Raw genomic sequence first — 15,772 nt, forward strand, 5'->3', positions numbered from 1 at the left:
CATTTCCAGTGGCTAGCTGTGCCTTTAGCAGGTCATCACAGCCAACGACTTCTTAAGCAAGAGGCTATCCCTGTATGTAGATTTTTTTTTTTTTTTCCTAAACACTCCTAAAAACTTCTCAGGGCCCTGAGTGCCCCAATAGTCATTCCCTGAGCAGCCTCACTTGGAGCCTCCTCTCACACCTTCTGCCCAGGGGCCCAGGAGTCCCAGTTAAGCTCAGACACAAGCCTTCAGTCCCTGCTTGAGCTATGGTATTGGTGTGCTGGTCTTCAGTTCTTTCTCCTGGATGGACCTTGGACCTGTGTTGTAGCCTTGTCTCCAGTCTCTGGCTCCAACTCCTGCAGGTCCTGACTTTTTCTCCTGGATGGACCCTGGGCCAGCCCAGTAACTTCACCTTCTCTGGACTCTCAGTGGATCCTCTTACCAACACCCTGCTCTGTCTGCCACGTTCAGATGCTGCTAGTCTGAGCCTTGCCTGCACTGCAGTCACCTCGTCCTTCCTCATAGAGCGAACATGCTCTTACTGCTGCTCCCTGACAAAACTACCTAATTACGGGAGAAAAGTTGCATGTTTCTACTGTATCCTTGCTGAATCTAAAAAACACATCTGCTGCTTCAGAAATGGCAGGATTCAGGTACTCTGTTTTCAAAGAGAAGGTGCTTGCTTCTGGAAAGGAGCACATGCCTGAAAACTAAAGACCGCATTATCAAAACATTGATTAGCCTTCTTTTTTTAGTAGAAAAGAAAACTATATATGAAGCAAAAATTTTAAAAAGAAGGCATAGGCAAATGCTGCTTTGCTTTACTTAAAATTGCCATCTGCAGATAGCATTCAAGTAGAAGTTACATCGTAGATTCTACTGCAGTTTAAAAATACCAACAAATCATCCTGAAGAAACAATCAGTATTCTGCAGTTACTTTAGCATATCTGAGAGCAGAATCTGTGCAGCTTACACTGAACATATATGCATTAGGAACACATAAAACCATAAAAGGTTTTTCTTTCAGCAGGTACTAAGAACTCAAAGCCTAGATATTTAGCTCTCCCACTGTACACTCCATTATAAGTTTAATTTGCATCACTGTAACTGCAGGACTTAGATGCCAGCTGCTTTGTCTTAAAATGCTCTCACCTGAACTACTGGCACTGAAGAAATCTTGTGATAAATAATTGGAGCAAGGAGACCATAACATTGTACAACAGACTGCAGGGTGTAACTTGCATCATTCAACCAATTGCTAAGTTCAGTTGCCACAGTCATTCTTTCACATTCTGCTAATCTAGCAACCTGTAAAAGAAAATTCATTCACATTTTGATTCAAATATGAATTCTGTTGTTTTAAATCATTTGAGAGTGAAAGACATGTTACTGCAGTTTACAAAGCAGTGTAAGCAGCAAGTAAGATAAGTCTTAAAATGAATTGTTAGAAGCATATAAACTACCTGTTAGAAGTATATAAACAAATATAACAAGTATATAAACTACCTGTTAGAAGTATATAAACAAATGCAACATTATTCATGATTCTAAAGGAAACAATTGTTCTTGACCTAATTGTGCCCTCTGAATTTGCCCATATAATGTACAAAGCCTGGTTAACAATCTCAGCCTGTGTGGAGTGGAAATTTCACATGCTAACCTCTCAGAGTAGGTAAGGAGAGGATAACATTTCCTTCCTTTCCCTTCCAGTTATCTGCTGCAGTCCTTGCATGGGTGAGCAGATCCAGTAAAGTCACTAAGTAATTGACTGCTCACGTTTTTATGAGACAGGTACTTCAGCAAAGGAAGAGTGGAATAGGAATGTAATAATACAGGAGGCAAAGCTTGACTATTCAAATAAAAAAGAAAGTTATCTGTGTCATTAACATGCCATTATACTATAAGAAAGTCCAAAATAAGTTAAAAGAAACTTAGTATATTAAAACCATGAAACCCTGTTAGAAGTTCAATATTAATGAAAATATATGTATTAAATAGCAGAAATGTTTAAAATTAAAAATCCAAGGTGCATCTTAGTAGGACAAAAATAACAATGATTATACCTCTTTCTTAAATTATAGGCAACAACCACTGAAGTCAAGGAAAATCCTCCCTCAGTTGGAATCAGAGGGCTGTGGATTAGGCAATAACTGATTCAGAAACCATCTTTCCACCAGGATACAAAATAACCAACAGCTACTAAAATACTTCAGAAAGGAAGACCAGATAACTCACAGAAAATGAAGTATTCTGTAAATAGGATTAGTACATTGCAACGTTTATCATGCAGTGATGAAATAAAGCTGATCAAAAAGTAAAATCAAATCCAGTGTATGATTTTAAGCCACACATACTTGTTCCTTGTAAAGTATCTCATTGGAACAGATGGAATCACAGAAGAGTGCTCCTTCCATGACATTAATGTCACAGACAGCAAATATATTCCTCAGAAAGAGGTGCAAGGTAATAGGAGAAGTCTGAGATACAGCTTCAAAACGTAACCTACAAAATAAAAAAGCAAAAGAACGGTAAAAACATGTTAATGATGATTCAGATATTGCATGCCTGAAACCGCATTATATTAAAATGCAGTCTTTAATTTTAAAATGATGGACAAAAAGGATAAGTGTAGCTACTTCTGGAAATAAGATTTATATATAAAACTGAAAAAATTGCTTAAAATTTCTACCATAAAAAAGGGATAAGACTCCTTTTCAAATTGTTGTCCACCTTCTACTATCCTAAGACAGCTTTTCCTTAGTTGTTTCATCTAATCCAGTGAAACTTACTTTGAACTTCCTTTAAAAACTTGGGATGCTACAGCTTGTTTATTTTAACTGTCTCCTTTTACACATTATTTTTCTGTATTCTGACAATGATGCATGAAGTTGTGAAGTCCATTACTAAGTATTAGTAACAGACTCCTTTTCGTCACTGACATATTGTATTACAAGTCTGAAAAGAATCTCTTTTCCTCTGCCTGCTTTTTTGTTGCTTTTTTTTTTTTTTCCTGGGGGCAGGGGGGCATTTATCCTTGTTATATTTTTTAAAATATGTTTTTACAGGAAAAATACTATGTTTTTGAAGTATGAGAAATAAATATCTCCTTCTCCTCGACTGTATTTCCTATAAGAGACTGAAACTCAAGAAGGAAGATCAAATAGATACATTCACGTACTTGACATTAGCAAGATATCAACAGGGCTTCTAGCTGGAAACAAGAGGTTTCCTTTCCTTCCAGCTCCCTCTACTGTCTCTTTAAGTCCTACGTACTTTCAAGCTAGTCCATCCAATTTCTTAGTTACCAATCAGTAAAACTGAATCTGCCTTATTTCAGGTCTGATACTGCAGCTTTGAGAATCTTTCATATTAATTAAAAAAAAAAAAAAAAAAAAAAAAAGGGCTTGGACATAACTGTCAGGAAAGCAAAATCGCTAAAACTGTTTTGCATAGCTGTTTAAAATTTGCTTTATCTGAAAGTAGCTTCATTCAAATGTTATCTCTAGAGCTGTATGTGTTTAAAAAAAAAAAAAAAAAAAGAACTGATTAGGAAAAAAGATTAATGAAAAACAAGCACAAAAAAAAAGGCACAATGACCAGACTTGCATTCCTGCTTTGTTGCCTAGGCCAGGGATAGATTTAAAACATCCACATAATCATGAAATAGGATGTCTAGTGATTATCTGCCTGCATCAATGCAGTTCACAGGCTGCCTGTAAATCCCAAATGCTCTTATGGCATGTAACATCAAGACCTTTGGTCAATTTGTATGCCTAGTATCAGACACATGGTGGCACTTGAAGGACAGACAGGATACACACCAGTGGTCTGGCTGAGCCCCAAATAACAAGTATGCTTAGACACATTACTTTCTCCTGTAACAGGATTCAAAGCACACACAAGCCTACACTATCTGCTTGCATCCAAACAGCATTACCATGAGAAAACTGTGGGCTCTGATGCAAGTGTGTCAAAACAATATAGAGAAAATGCTAGCTACGTTATACGTCTCAGAATAGCTGATTACCAGTTATTCTGTCTGTAAAGTGGAAATGGAAGTATTCTGACAAAACTTTTAGTAAATCCCCTAATATCTATTTCTTGAAAGAAAGATCTTTATTTCTTCTTTAGTTCTTGAAACATTCAAGAACTATTAACACACTTGCAATAAGGTTGCTTCTTGTCATTATGGTTTCAAGACTAAGCCAGTCTGTCAAACTGAAACGAAGATGCTGCAAAACTTTTTCATACCTCCTCCACAAGTTTGCCAAAACTTTCCTAATGGAAGAATTAGTCTAAAAAGAATTCCACACAAGTGAAGATGATGATTTATGTTCAGTTATAGTGGATGTTAATTCATTATCAAATTATAAGCAGTTGATTTTTTATTATAGTATTTTATTATAGTATTTCATGTCTATTATTTCATACAAGTCTCTTTCTTTTATCTGGAATTAATTAAGCTTTGATTTATTTTTGCATTTGGATATATTGAATTTCAGTGAATGTAACTGCAAAATTTCTAGCTGGGCTTTCTCATCATGAAAAACCTGTAATACTGTGGTTGAACATTTGAAATTTATTTATAAATGAATTAATTTTAAATATCTCTCCTAAAGCACTTTTGTATATTCAAAGATTATTGACAGATTTATATAGCCACCCCAAAACAAAATTAGCAAGCATTTGCCCATTTTGGGTGGTGTTCTTGACAAAATTTTTACAATTTCTGAACTCTACTGCTCCCTTAATTGGAAGGTCAAGAACCTAGTGCATATTACATATTTTGCATATGAAAATGCATCACACAGAATTAACAGCCACTCTATAAATGTTTCCCAATTATCTTAAGAAAACAATCATTATAAAGAATTAGGTGTGTAAATGCTAGCAGTTCCATAAATAACAAATATCCTCTGCTAATTATAAAACACTATATTTTTATAACACATTTCACACCTTTTTTTTTTCAGACTGTTTTTCATAACGCAAGTCTGAACAAAATATCACAACCTGGTACTCTTTAAAATAAAATGTGCACATCTATAATTAACTATTATTTTAATTTTGTTTTCACCACTTACCCGTTTTCAGATATAGTCAAATTACTACTTGCAGAAATAACAGCTGCATTGGCAGGCAGTGGAGAAGAATTTGAAACAAAATAATCCCACATTGGTGAAAACGCTTCTCTGGCTAATGTGTAGTTGCCAGTCTGATAGGCTACCTACAAAAAAAAACCACCACCAACAACAAACTTACCAAGTTTCCATGTTCATCAAATAACCAAGTCAAATATGATTCTAGTATAAAGAAAGGTTTTAAAACTCCCCCCCAAAATTTAAATTTACAATTTCTCTAAGAATATTCTGACATATTCAAATAAAACACATCTAGTAGCAAGCTGATTATGAGCTGATTATGAGCTGATAATGAGATGTAAACAGAGCCACACAAGTAGGCATAAATTCATGTGGATACCTCTTACTCCGGAAGATTTTAGGAAATCTTCTAACCGTTCCCCATGATCTGATCTACAGGGCTAGACAATTTCACTTTTCTCCATGCCACAATCTGTTTTAAATTTTCTTTATTAAGAATACAGAAAATTATGATAAAGGTCTGACAGAGTCTTTGTGGTCTTCCACAAGACACTACAAAAATAATTTCAATATGAAAATGGTTGGATTTGATACCTGGTAAGTTCAATCACATCTTTCATCCCATACTGTAATGACTAATAAGATGATTTCTAGCACTTGGTCTCAATCACAAAAATAAAAAAATAAATTATAAAAAAGAAGAAAGAAGTTAAATGCAGACTGAAAAACAGGAACAGGGATAAGAAAACTAGCTGAGAGACATATTTCCCATAAAACTGGAATTTGAAGAATTGAGTTACTCAAATATACAGTTTGTTATGTTAAAACTGTGATTTGTGCTTATAAAGCTTTTGGCAAGAAAGTCTTGATTTTTTACCAGAAAAGAGCTACCAGTGAAAACAAATAATTGCAACCAAATTAAAGTAGGTGTTTATTATCCAAAACTCTAACCCTACCTGAGTTAGATAGGCTCGAACAGTAGTAGCTGAAAGAGGTGGATAAGCAAGGATTGGCTTAGTCGTTTCCCCAATGGCATCACCAATAAGTTTTCCATCAGAAGAATATGCTGCGACTGCAAATATGTATTTCTCATTGGGATCTAAGCCTTGTATTTCCAAAAGACTTTTCCCATCAGCTGGTATCTATCAATAAAAATATTTTCTAGTTACACCCACTGTACATATCAAAAACAAATCTCAAATTCTAAACTTTTACTGTTAAATAAATTATTTAATGGTCTTGGATACAATCAAAATACAACCTAGATTAACAGACATGTCATGTTTCCACATAATTAGGTTCTTGAAGACAATGAGAAAACAATTAAATGACAGGGAAAAAAGTATCAGTTGTCTCTGGAATGCAGTTGAGTATACAGAGCACATAACAGCTAAGTACCAGGACCTGAAGTTTCTCTAAGACATTTTTATTCATTTGCACATTCAGACTGTGAGTGTGATTGCAGTCATTGAGCTGGAAACATTCTAGCCCTGAGCTGTGCTTCCAGAGAAAGAGCATGTGGGTTTCCTCCATACATGCCACATGCATGTATTAGATATGGGCAGAGGATGTCTCAGGTCCTCTCAGCACCATTAACAGGACTTTGGAGTTCGTAAAACAAACAACATATTTTCAAGATCTTCTCTTCATTTTTCCTTCAAGTAATTGTCCACCTGCAGTTTAACATCATGGCTTACTCCTAACAGGCTTGTCCACCTTCCCCTCCATAATCAGGACAACTTACACAAAGAAAAGTTTTAGGGTCTTGAAACAACAAACAACTGACACAGTGACTGAAGCACAACATGAGAAACGAGATTGTCGTAATGTAGCATCAACACAGCGCTCTTATTCAAATACTGTCTGGCCTTCATAAGGAGATCTCTGAACAACAGAAATCCCTTCAAATGCTGGGGCTGAATCCTGAACCAGCAGACCAGAAATTAGTGTAAGACCATCTGTAGTCAGTAGTATCCCTTTAGAGCAAGCTTTTCTCATGTTGATAAGTTGACAGATCATTCCATCACTAAGAAGTCTAAACCTTTTCCACGGAACAGGCAGACAGTGACTTTGTCTGCAGATCAGCATTTTGCAAAAGCATATCCTAAAGCAACAACAAGTTCCATTGCTGAGGCGTATGGTTAACCTCAGGTCTGTGCATCTCTAGCGCCTGCCAGAGCTATGACAGTCAGTGGCTTGGATGGATTGCAGCAAGTTCACAGAAAGAACAGCTAGCAGTGGGGTGGAAGTCTCCAGTGAAACATTTAATTCACCTGGGGCAGGATAGTGCATTGAAACTAGCTCACTGGACATCGCAGGAAGCTTGACTCTCTGGATTTGATAATAAGAATATGAAGAATAACATCAAAGCCTCTGCTGCCAGTAGCTACACACACCTTCTCTTTTTATACACCTTCCTTTTCGGGGAGGAGATGGAGGAACAGGTGCAAAGGGAAAGATTTCCTCTCCATCACCAAAGACAAGTCTATCAGTGTTGGTATAGAGCTTGCTTACAAAACCAGGAAAGCTTGAAACATTGGGCAAAAGAAGTTGAGATCATTCTTCTGTCACAATGCAAAACAGAGACCTGCCCTGCAAAGAACAGAACTCTTCATGAAGAAGATTTTCAGATATAAAAATGATCTCTCAGGTCTGAGACTACAGTAAAATTTGCTGAAGAGGATGTGCTGAAGCTTTTTTGCCCCTTTTTTAAAACCCACAATGCAGAGCATTTGGATGGATCATGGTCGTCATTCAGGTGGACAATGCAATACTATGCGTAAGTGAGTGAAAAACAGAACTCTCTCGGTCTGTGCAGGAACATCAGAGTGTGATCCAAAGGAAAAAAACTACAATAACACAAAACAAAAAACCCAAAACAAATTCAGAAAATAAAACATCAAGTTGTAATGAAGAAATAATACAAAAGAGTACGGACACAGTCACATGATCAGTCATAAGTAATTGGCATGATTTGTCATACCACATGTTCACAGCATGAAAGGGAAAGAGCATGAACCTAGAAGTCAACCATGTCTGAACATGAAGGTCATCGAAGGAGTTCATGTTCAAGTTATCATGTTGCCAGAATCAAGTAAGGTAAGGTCTTGGTAAGAAGAAATAGCTGATATAAGTTACACAATTAAGAAAAATATTAAATTTTATATCCGTTTAGAATCTCTCTTTTTTTGAATCCCTGGAAAGAGTAGTGTCTGGGGCATACTCTATAAATACATCATATACTTTTTTTCCTTTTGTATTTCTTAGCTGTCGCTCAAAAAACAGTTATAACAGAAGGGACAGAGACTTGTCTAACATGAAGCTTTTGAGTCATTTAATTAATTATTCAAAAAAGGTTCCTAGAACTTGTTTCAGGTTTTGGTATGCCTTCAGCCTAGCAAAATTTCAATTTCTTAAAACAAAGATCAAAAGGTTTGTCAAAGGCTTGGCCAGCTACCTGATTAAAAGATGTCAGATGTATACATTTAGAAAGTTCGGCTTTTTTAAAGGAAGAGAGAATGACCTAAAGGAGTTTTACCTCTGTCTTACCTCTTCTCCTGCATTTGGAAGTTTATTGTTATTTAACCTTACTTTCATATTACTTCTTCCTGCTACAGAGCCCAAAATACTGTACCATGAAACCTTTGAAGAAAATGAGAACAAAATGAGTTGATACATAATAGTATTTCCAACTTTTGCCTAGCGTAGAATGTACTAATTTTGTGAAAACAGTCTCTGGAAAAAAAAAATAGTTATAAAAATATATAGTCTAACTGCACTAGAAACATTAATTAATTGATTTAACTGGAGAACTAGATATACTACAATGGCAATAAAAGCAGATGACTCTCCATTATCCTATCTCCTACCTTGAGCTACCCTATACCTCAAACCTATCCCAAAGCATAAACTCTATAGGTCATCCTGTAGATTTAGTCATCTAGATCCCTTATTTGATCCTTGCAATAGTAGTCTTCTGAAGCTGACATCAGGTTCCGATTCAGCAGACTACTTGAGGACAGATCCTTAAAAGCAGGCAACAGAAATGCAGATACGAAGTAATGCAGTAGTATTTTCTAAATAAGCCATGTTCTAGTTCCTATTGATATAATTTTTTTTTAATGCCATCAAGCTGCTGATAATCTCATTGGGCATATCATCTACACTTTTCAATATCTTTAACCAAGGAAGAATGTGAGCATGCATTCCTGGATCAGTGCTCAGTTGTGTCCAGTGAGATCAAACATGGAAACTAATTTTGATTTCATCTCTGCAGAACTGGGCAGATGGATTTCAGTAAGTGATGCATCTGATGAAGTTCTCTTGCATTAAATTTCTTCTACGAAAAACTATACTGAGTCTATTTACTTCCAGTGGACATTTAAACAGGCCTGAGGTGTGGCAGATGAGGTCATTTTTCAACATATAAAAATTCTGTACAGCTAAAATGTTCATTTTTCTTGTAAAACACATGATTTGTTTTGCAACAAATCCTGACTGTTTTTCAGAAAGAGATATTGAAATAGAGGAGATTATTTTCAGCAAATGAGCAACTTTAAGATCAGGAAATTTTAGAGATACTTTGACTTCTAGTACAAGAACTATATATGTCTAATTAAATCCAAGGTATCCATTTCCAGTTAATAAGTTCTTCATAAAAAATACCTTTCATGTCCGCTCAACAGCTATGCGTATCTTTAGAAAAAAAATTCTTCTAGAATAGCTGGGCTCAAATTATAAGAATAATAAGCACATTGCACCATCTAGTGGCCCAATATGTTACATTCACTCTCCTGTATGGAACAAAATGAAGTCTTAACACTTACTAAAACAGATGAACTACCAGACTTTAAAGAATTTTTTTTTATTTTATGTTCATTTGGGTTAAAAAGGAAGAACACTTCCCTAATTAATTTCTTTGAAATTCACTAATCAAACTGTAATAAAACTGCAAGTTATAAAACAACTCTTCACAGAAACATTCTTACCACTATTAATAAGATTTGAGTTTCTACTGGTTTTATACACATCATTTTTTAAAGAAGCTTGCAAAATCGCTCAGAAAATTTCTCTCTCGACAAAACTGCAGCTAGTGAATTTTTTGTACTTCAGTCTGTTCGAACCCTTTCTGGACATATAAAGGAGAATAATGTGATTTGCAACAGTCAGCACGGATTTACCAAGGACTAATCATGGCTGACCACCATGACTGGCCTCTGTGACAAAATTACTTGATTTGCAGAGGAGGGGAGAGGAGTGGATGCCATTTACCTCAGCCTTAGCAAGGCACTTTTTGCAACAGTCTCTCAGTATTCTTATATCCAAATTAGGATGATGCATTATCAGGGTGTGAACAAATAAATGGGTAAAACAATGGTTGGAAGGTCAGACTCATAGAGTAGTTGTTAATGGTTTGTGCTCTGCCTGGAGCATGGTAACAAATGGAGCACTGCAGGGGACTATCCTGGGACCTGTCCTGTTTAATGTCTTTGGCAATGACCTGAGGCAAAAAGTGAGCACACACTCACCAGGTTTGCAGATGATGCCAAATTGAGGGAAACAGTTGATATGGCTGAGGGCAGGATTGCTATTCAGAGGGACCTTGAGAGCCCAGAGGAATGGGCCAACAGGAACCTCATTAAATTTAACAAGGACAAATGCAAAGTCTTGCACCTGGGAAGGAAGAATCCCTCACAAGGATACAGGCTGGGGGCTGATGGGCTGGGGAGCAGCACTAAAAAGATCTGCGGAGTCATGTTCAATAGCAAGCTGAATATCAGCCAGCAGTGTGCCATGGCAGCAAAGCAGCCTAAAAGCATCTTGAACTGTATTAACAGACATACAGTTAGGAGATTGAGGAACGTGACTATCCCTCTCTGCTCAGCACTCATTAGACTACATCTAGATACCACAGCCAGTTTCCCTCCTGTCCCCATCATTCTTACAAGAAATGTTCAACAACTAGAGTGATTACAGCAGAGGACCACCAAGATGGTCAGGAGCTGGAGCACTAGCCCTGCAAGAAGAGGCTGCAAGAGCTGGGCTTATTCATCCTGCAGAAGAGGTTGCTTCAGGGGACCTACCAGGAGCCCGTCAGTGCCTGCAAGTGATGAAGAAGATGTAGCCAGGCTCTTCACAGTAGAGCACGGTAGGAGGATGAAAAACAATAGACCTAAATTGAAGCAAGAGACATTCCAACTAGATAAGGAAAAAAGTTTTCCCCATGAACAGGTTGCCCTGTTGGAACAGGTTGCCCAGAGAAGCTGTTCAGTCTCCATCCTTGGAGGTTTTCAGAACTGACTGGATAAAGCCCTGAGCAACCTGGTCTAATCTCACAGCCAACACTACTTTGAGCAGAAGGCTGGACTAGAAAACTCTCCTAGAATCCCTGAGTAGTTCTGTGATTCTACGTGTTCAACAGAAGGTAGATTTTTCCACCTGATCTATGGCATTTCAGCACTTTATTAACAGAGGCTTCAGTGTAGTACTTTCTTGCATCACATGATGCAACAGCCTTGCATCTCTTCAAAGGGTAACTAGGAATATGTCAGCCCCTAAGCAAGAGAATGAGCTTTTGACAAGTAGAATAAATAAGTGTTATACAACAGAAACACCAAGGAACATGATGCATGAGATGAAGAAAGTTTCATGCAGATGTGAAGATCAAAACAGTGAGTCACAATTGACTCACAGGGGAAAAAAAAAAGCATACTTAAGTCAGAATAACGTAATTTTCTCAAGAACAACAGAGAAAACTGTGATGGTATAGCACTGTTGAAACAACTTTTGCTCTCTTGTGTATTGTTTAATTATTTCTTATGCAGTCATCATGAAAAACATTACCTGAATATCTGAAGAGAATGGGGCTGGTTTAAATGTCATGGAGCAATGTGATCTAGAAAGTAATAGAGGGGGAGGAGGAGTCCTGCTTTTTTTCTTGCTGCTCATAGCTTCTTTGATACTGTGATACAAGGCACTTTGTTCAGCTTCAGCTTGCTCAATTAAAGTTAGTGCTTCCTATGATTTAAATTAAAACAAAAGGGAAAAACTATTAAAACATAACAATCAGACAGATTTAACACTTATAAATGGTTTTCAAAATGATCTTATAAAAAATTCACCGCTATTTAGAAAACTTTTTATAGATTTTCATATCATCTTGCATCCTAAATTAGGACGAATGGTACTTTCTGTAAGCCCTACATATGCAGATTAATTTCACAATGTACAATGAAGGGAATGCAGGGTTGCACATAAAAGAGGCACAGCTGAGGCATATCCAATTTTGGAAGAACTTATAGGAAAAAAGAGAGTGATCACAAATAATATTAATTAGCAACTAGTGGCAACCAGTGATTAGCTCCAACAAGAAGCAAAAAAGATATCAACTCTTACTTAGGAGAGACCTGGGGACCTAATCTGTGGAATTTCTGAAGGAGCTGCGGAAGGGGTCAGACTGATTTTCTGGACTCCAGAATCAGAGAAAAGAAATAAAGTCCAGAAATAAAGTAAAGGGAGGAGAATGCAGGCCCAGAAAAAGGAAGGGCTAAGCCACTTCCCTTGGTTAGCTGCAGAGAGCTGAGAGCTGACTGGCAGTCTATTAGTGTCTTCCAAAAATGTAGGAGCCTCCTGCACATAGTGATTATGTGGCCATTTAGTTGGTGATCAGGATACATTTTTTTCTTACTGGACTGAATGGCAAATTGGTACATTTCTTCACCTTGTTTGCATTGGCAGGAGAAGAGAAACTTAAGTTGGAAATTCAATATTAAGAACTTAGTACTTTTGTATCTTTACTTGTGGCAGCTGTCCAGTACAAATCAAAGCCAAAAAGGCCAGTTCCCAGAGCTTAAGAGATCGGGGATGTCTTGGACAAATTACATTATTTTTGGAGAAGAGAGAGATGATATATTCCTGCAACTAGGGTTTTTATTTGAAACCTTTTAGTACCATACACTGGACCAAGGATTTGGGCTGAACTGAGTCTGAAAGACAAACTGAAAAAGAAAATCCCAAGTTATTGGTTATTCAGTGACAGTCCTATAGTCTTGCACTTTCACGGTTCCTTGTTTCTGTCCTCATACATTTATAAGGCTATAAGAACAACCATACTGGGTCAGATCACAGATTGAATAAGCCTTGTATCTCATGTCCAAAAATGACCAAAAACTAGCTGTAGATTTATAGTGAAACGCGGAGCTAAGATTTAATAGAGCCTTAATCACATCACATAGCTAATCATTTGCACAACCCCTCACTTCACCCTACTTCCTCCCCCTTTAGATTAGGGTTGCATCCACCCTAGTGGGAAATGCTTAAGGAAGAACATCAGATAAAGAACAAGGTATGGAGTGACTCTTTCCCTCACACAACCATTCAAATTTTGTAATTGGTAATTAAAAACTTCATTGCTTCCTTAAAAAGTATACTTTTTTTATAGTAAGCTGTACTATGATACAATTTTTGATTAAAAGAATCACAGGCTCATTCTTCTCTGAGGACGTATTTCTTATTAGTGCCAGGATGGAACTGCTCCCAGGTTGGATAAAGATAGTGGTGTGACAGAGTGGTACTGCATGACCTGTACTTCATTAATTGTAGAACTTGGAAGATAATAAATGTGGCAGTGTTGCAAGAGGAGAAAGAATAATCGTATGGTTGAGGAAGCCAAATGTCACTATAAAAAACACATTTTATCCCTGCTTCTGCCACAGGCTTGCACTGTGGTATTAGCTTAATCACATTAATTCAATTCTACAGCTGGCCAACAAGAACTACCAGTGCACCAATTCTGTAAAGACTTGGGTGTCCAACTAGACATATAGGACACGAAGGAAGAATGAAACAACTGTGAGAGAAATAAAAAATTGAAGGGTACACAGTAACTCAAGTAATTAAGCAGTGTGATGTAGATGAGTATACGTATATCAATCAGAAGCTTCCCTATCTGCCTGGTGGTTTATTGCATGAGAAAAGGTTATTTGTATGTTTCTCCAAGAAACTAAACTCCTTTCCTATTTTGCAGTGTAATAAGACCAGACTTAGATCATGTTGTGCTGAGTACAGTAGAAAAGACCAGAAGGTATGAGTAATTCTCTATAGACCCCTTGAATGTTCTATAATAAAAAAGGCAAAATCCTCTACACAGAAGCATGAAAATAAAGGTATGGATTTGCTGTTCATGAAGTTTCCACCTCAAGAAGGAAGATTAATTGAGCATATAATTAAATATTTCATCATAGTACAAATATCAAAGAAGATCATGTTAAGTTTGTCCAGGCAAAGTTAATTCTGACATTTTCTGGCAACTGGCTGCAAATATATTATATTCTTCTACCTACATCTTTCTCTGTGAAAAGTGCACAGAAGTAAAATATAGTGAAGGTCAGTATAAGGCCTTTGCAAATGTTTGTTTAGGATAACCACATATTTCTTGGGAAGTGCTTGTAAGTCTTCATTGGTGACTATGCTTACAACTTTCATACCATATCACTACATCTTATATTCATAAATGCCATCTATTTTACAAATATATGAGAGAGATTTTTAGTGTATGTCTTTTCTGATCCAGTTTTTGTGTTCTTCTGACATAAAAGATGTCATGCTTCCAAATTTGTAGCACTTAGAAGAAAAATAATTTCTAGTAACTTGTTGTTTAAAATACTTTTTCATATATTATATAGTGAGAATTGCAGATTCTGTTATCTGTTGTACAGGCTATAAAGAAATTTTATGCCCCACTGATGATAAGGCAATTTTCATGGATAGATGCTGGTACAAAGCTCAACGGAAAGATTCCCATTGATTTCAAAAGACTCCAAAATGACCCCATGAAGAATCTACTTTTAGCCTCAAGAAATTCCAAAATCTCCAACTTCTAAACTGTTTATTTAATAAGAATAAAATAAAGTCCATGTCATCATCACCAGCCAAATTAATCTAAGACAACTTACAGATCTTGGAAAAAGAAGGATGTCGAAGGTTGCAATGGGGAGAAGGAAACCTGCATGACATTTTGGCAAAGCATAGGTTCATAATTGCAAAGTCTAGGTGATTAAGTGTAGAAAGAAAGTTCATATCTTCTTTCAGGTTTCCTGTGTGCACAAAATTTGGGGATGTGCTCTTTCCTTGTTTTAAGTCACTTTATTCTTCTATCATAATGAAACTTCTCAGGGAAAATTTGACAACAGAAGCTAAAAACACCCAATGTCCCTCGAGTTCCTTCCATTTTTCTTCTTTTTGTAAGAAGCAGTAATCCAAGTCTTAATTACACAGAACATGAAAAACTGTGATAATGGTAAAGAATTTCTACCGTAAGATTTTTTTTTTATTACCTCCAGTAGCTGCCTTTGGGAAGAAGTGGTTAACTCTTTAGGGAACTTCTGTGCAGCCTTTTGCATCAAAAAGATTGCTCTGGATAGCTTATTCTTTTTTATTTTTCTCATTATAAGTGCCTCTGTAAAATACATATTTTAAGACATTTATAAAGCAGCAGCAATAATTTATTATACTTCTAGAATCTTAATTAATAAGCCTTACCTGTTAAATAATGGAAATCTTTAACATTTTTCACATGAGACTTGCTAGACTTAAGACTTCTGTCACCCTTTTGAGCACCTTTGTGGGAAGGAAATCCTGAGTTATTCATTCTGATAGTGCTATTGAGAAAATGTCAGTGAGAGGGGTT

At 36.6% G+C, this 15,772-nt stretch overlaps 1 protein-coding gene across 1 annotated transcript in view; it reads right to left on the reverse strand.

Annotated features, from left to right (window-relative positions):
- The window catches only part of CFAP54 (cilia and flagella associated protein 54), a gene marked incomplete at both ends in the record, with an annotated part of 119,345 nt that overhangs the window by 67,908 nt on the left and 35,665 nt on the right, over positions 1-15,772 (reverse strand). Inside the window, 8 exons of the mRNA XM_082311068.1 lie at positions 1,136-1,291; positions 2,338-2,485; positions 5,068-5,210; positions 6,042-6,227; positions 8,635-8,727; positions 11,929-12,102; positions 15,420-15,541; positions 15,625-15,702. Coding sequence (XP_082167194.1) covers positions 1,136-1,291; positions 2,338-2,485; positions 5,068-5,210; positions 6,042-6,227; positions 8,635-8,727; positions 11,929-12,102; positions 15,420-15,541; positions 15,625-15,702 — 1,100 coding nt within the window. The remainder of the gene's footprint in view (positions 1-1,135; positions 1,292-2,337; positions 2,486-5,067; positions 5,211-6,041; positions 6,228-8,634; positions 8,728-11,928; positions 12,103-15,419; positions 15,542-15,624; positions 15,703-15,772) is intronic.

The sequence above is a fragment of the Platalea leucorodia genome, assembly GCF_965183815.1.
Source record: "Platalea leucorodia genome assembly, chromosome: 4".
Taxonomy (NCBI): domain Eukaryota; kingdom Metazoa; phylum Chordata; class Aves; order Pelecaniformes; family Threskiornithidae; genus Platalea; species Platalea leucorodia.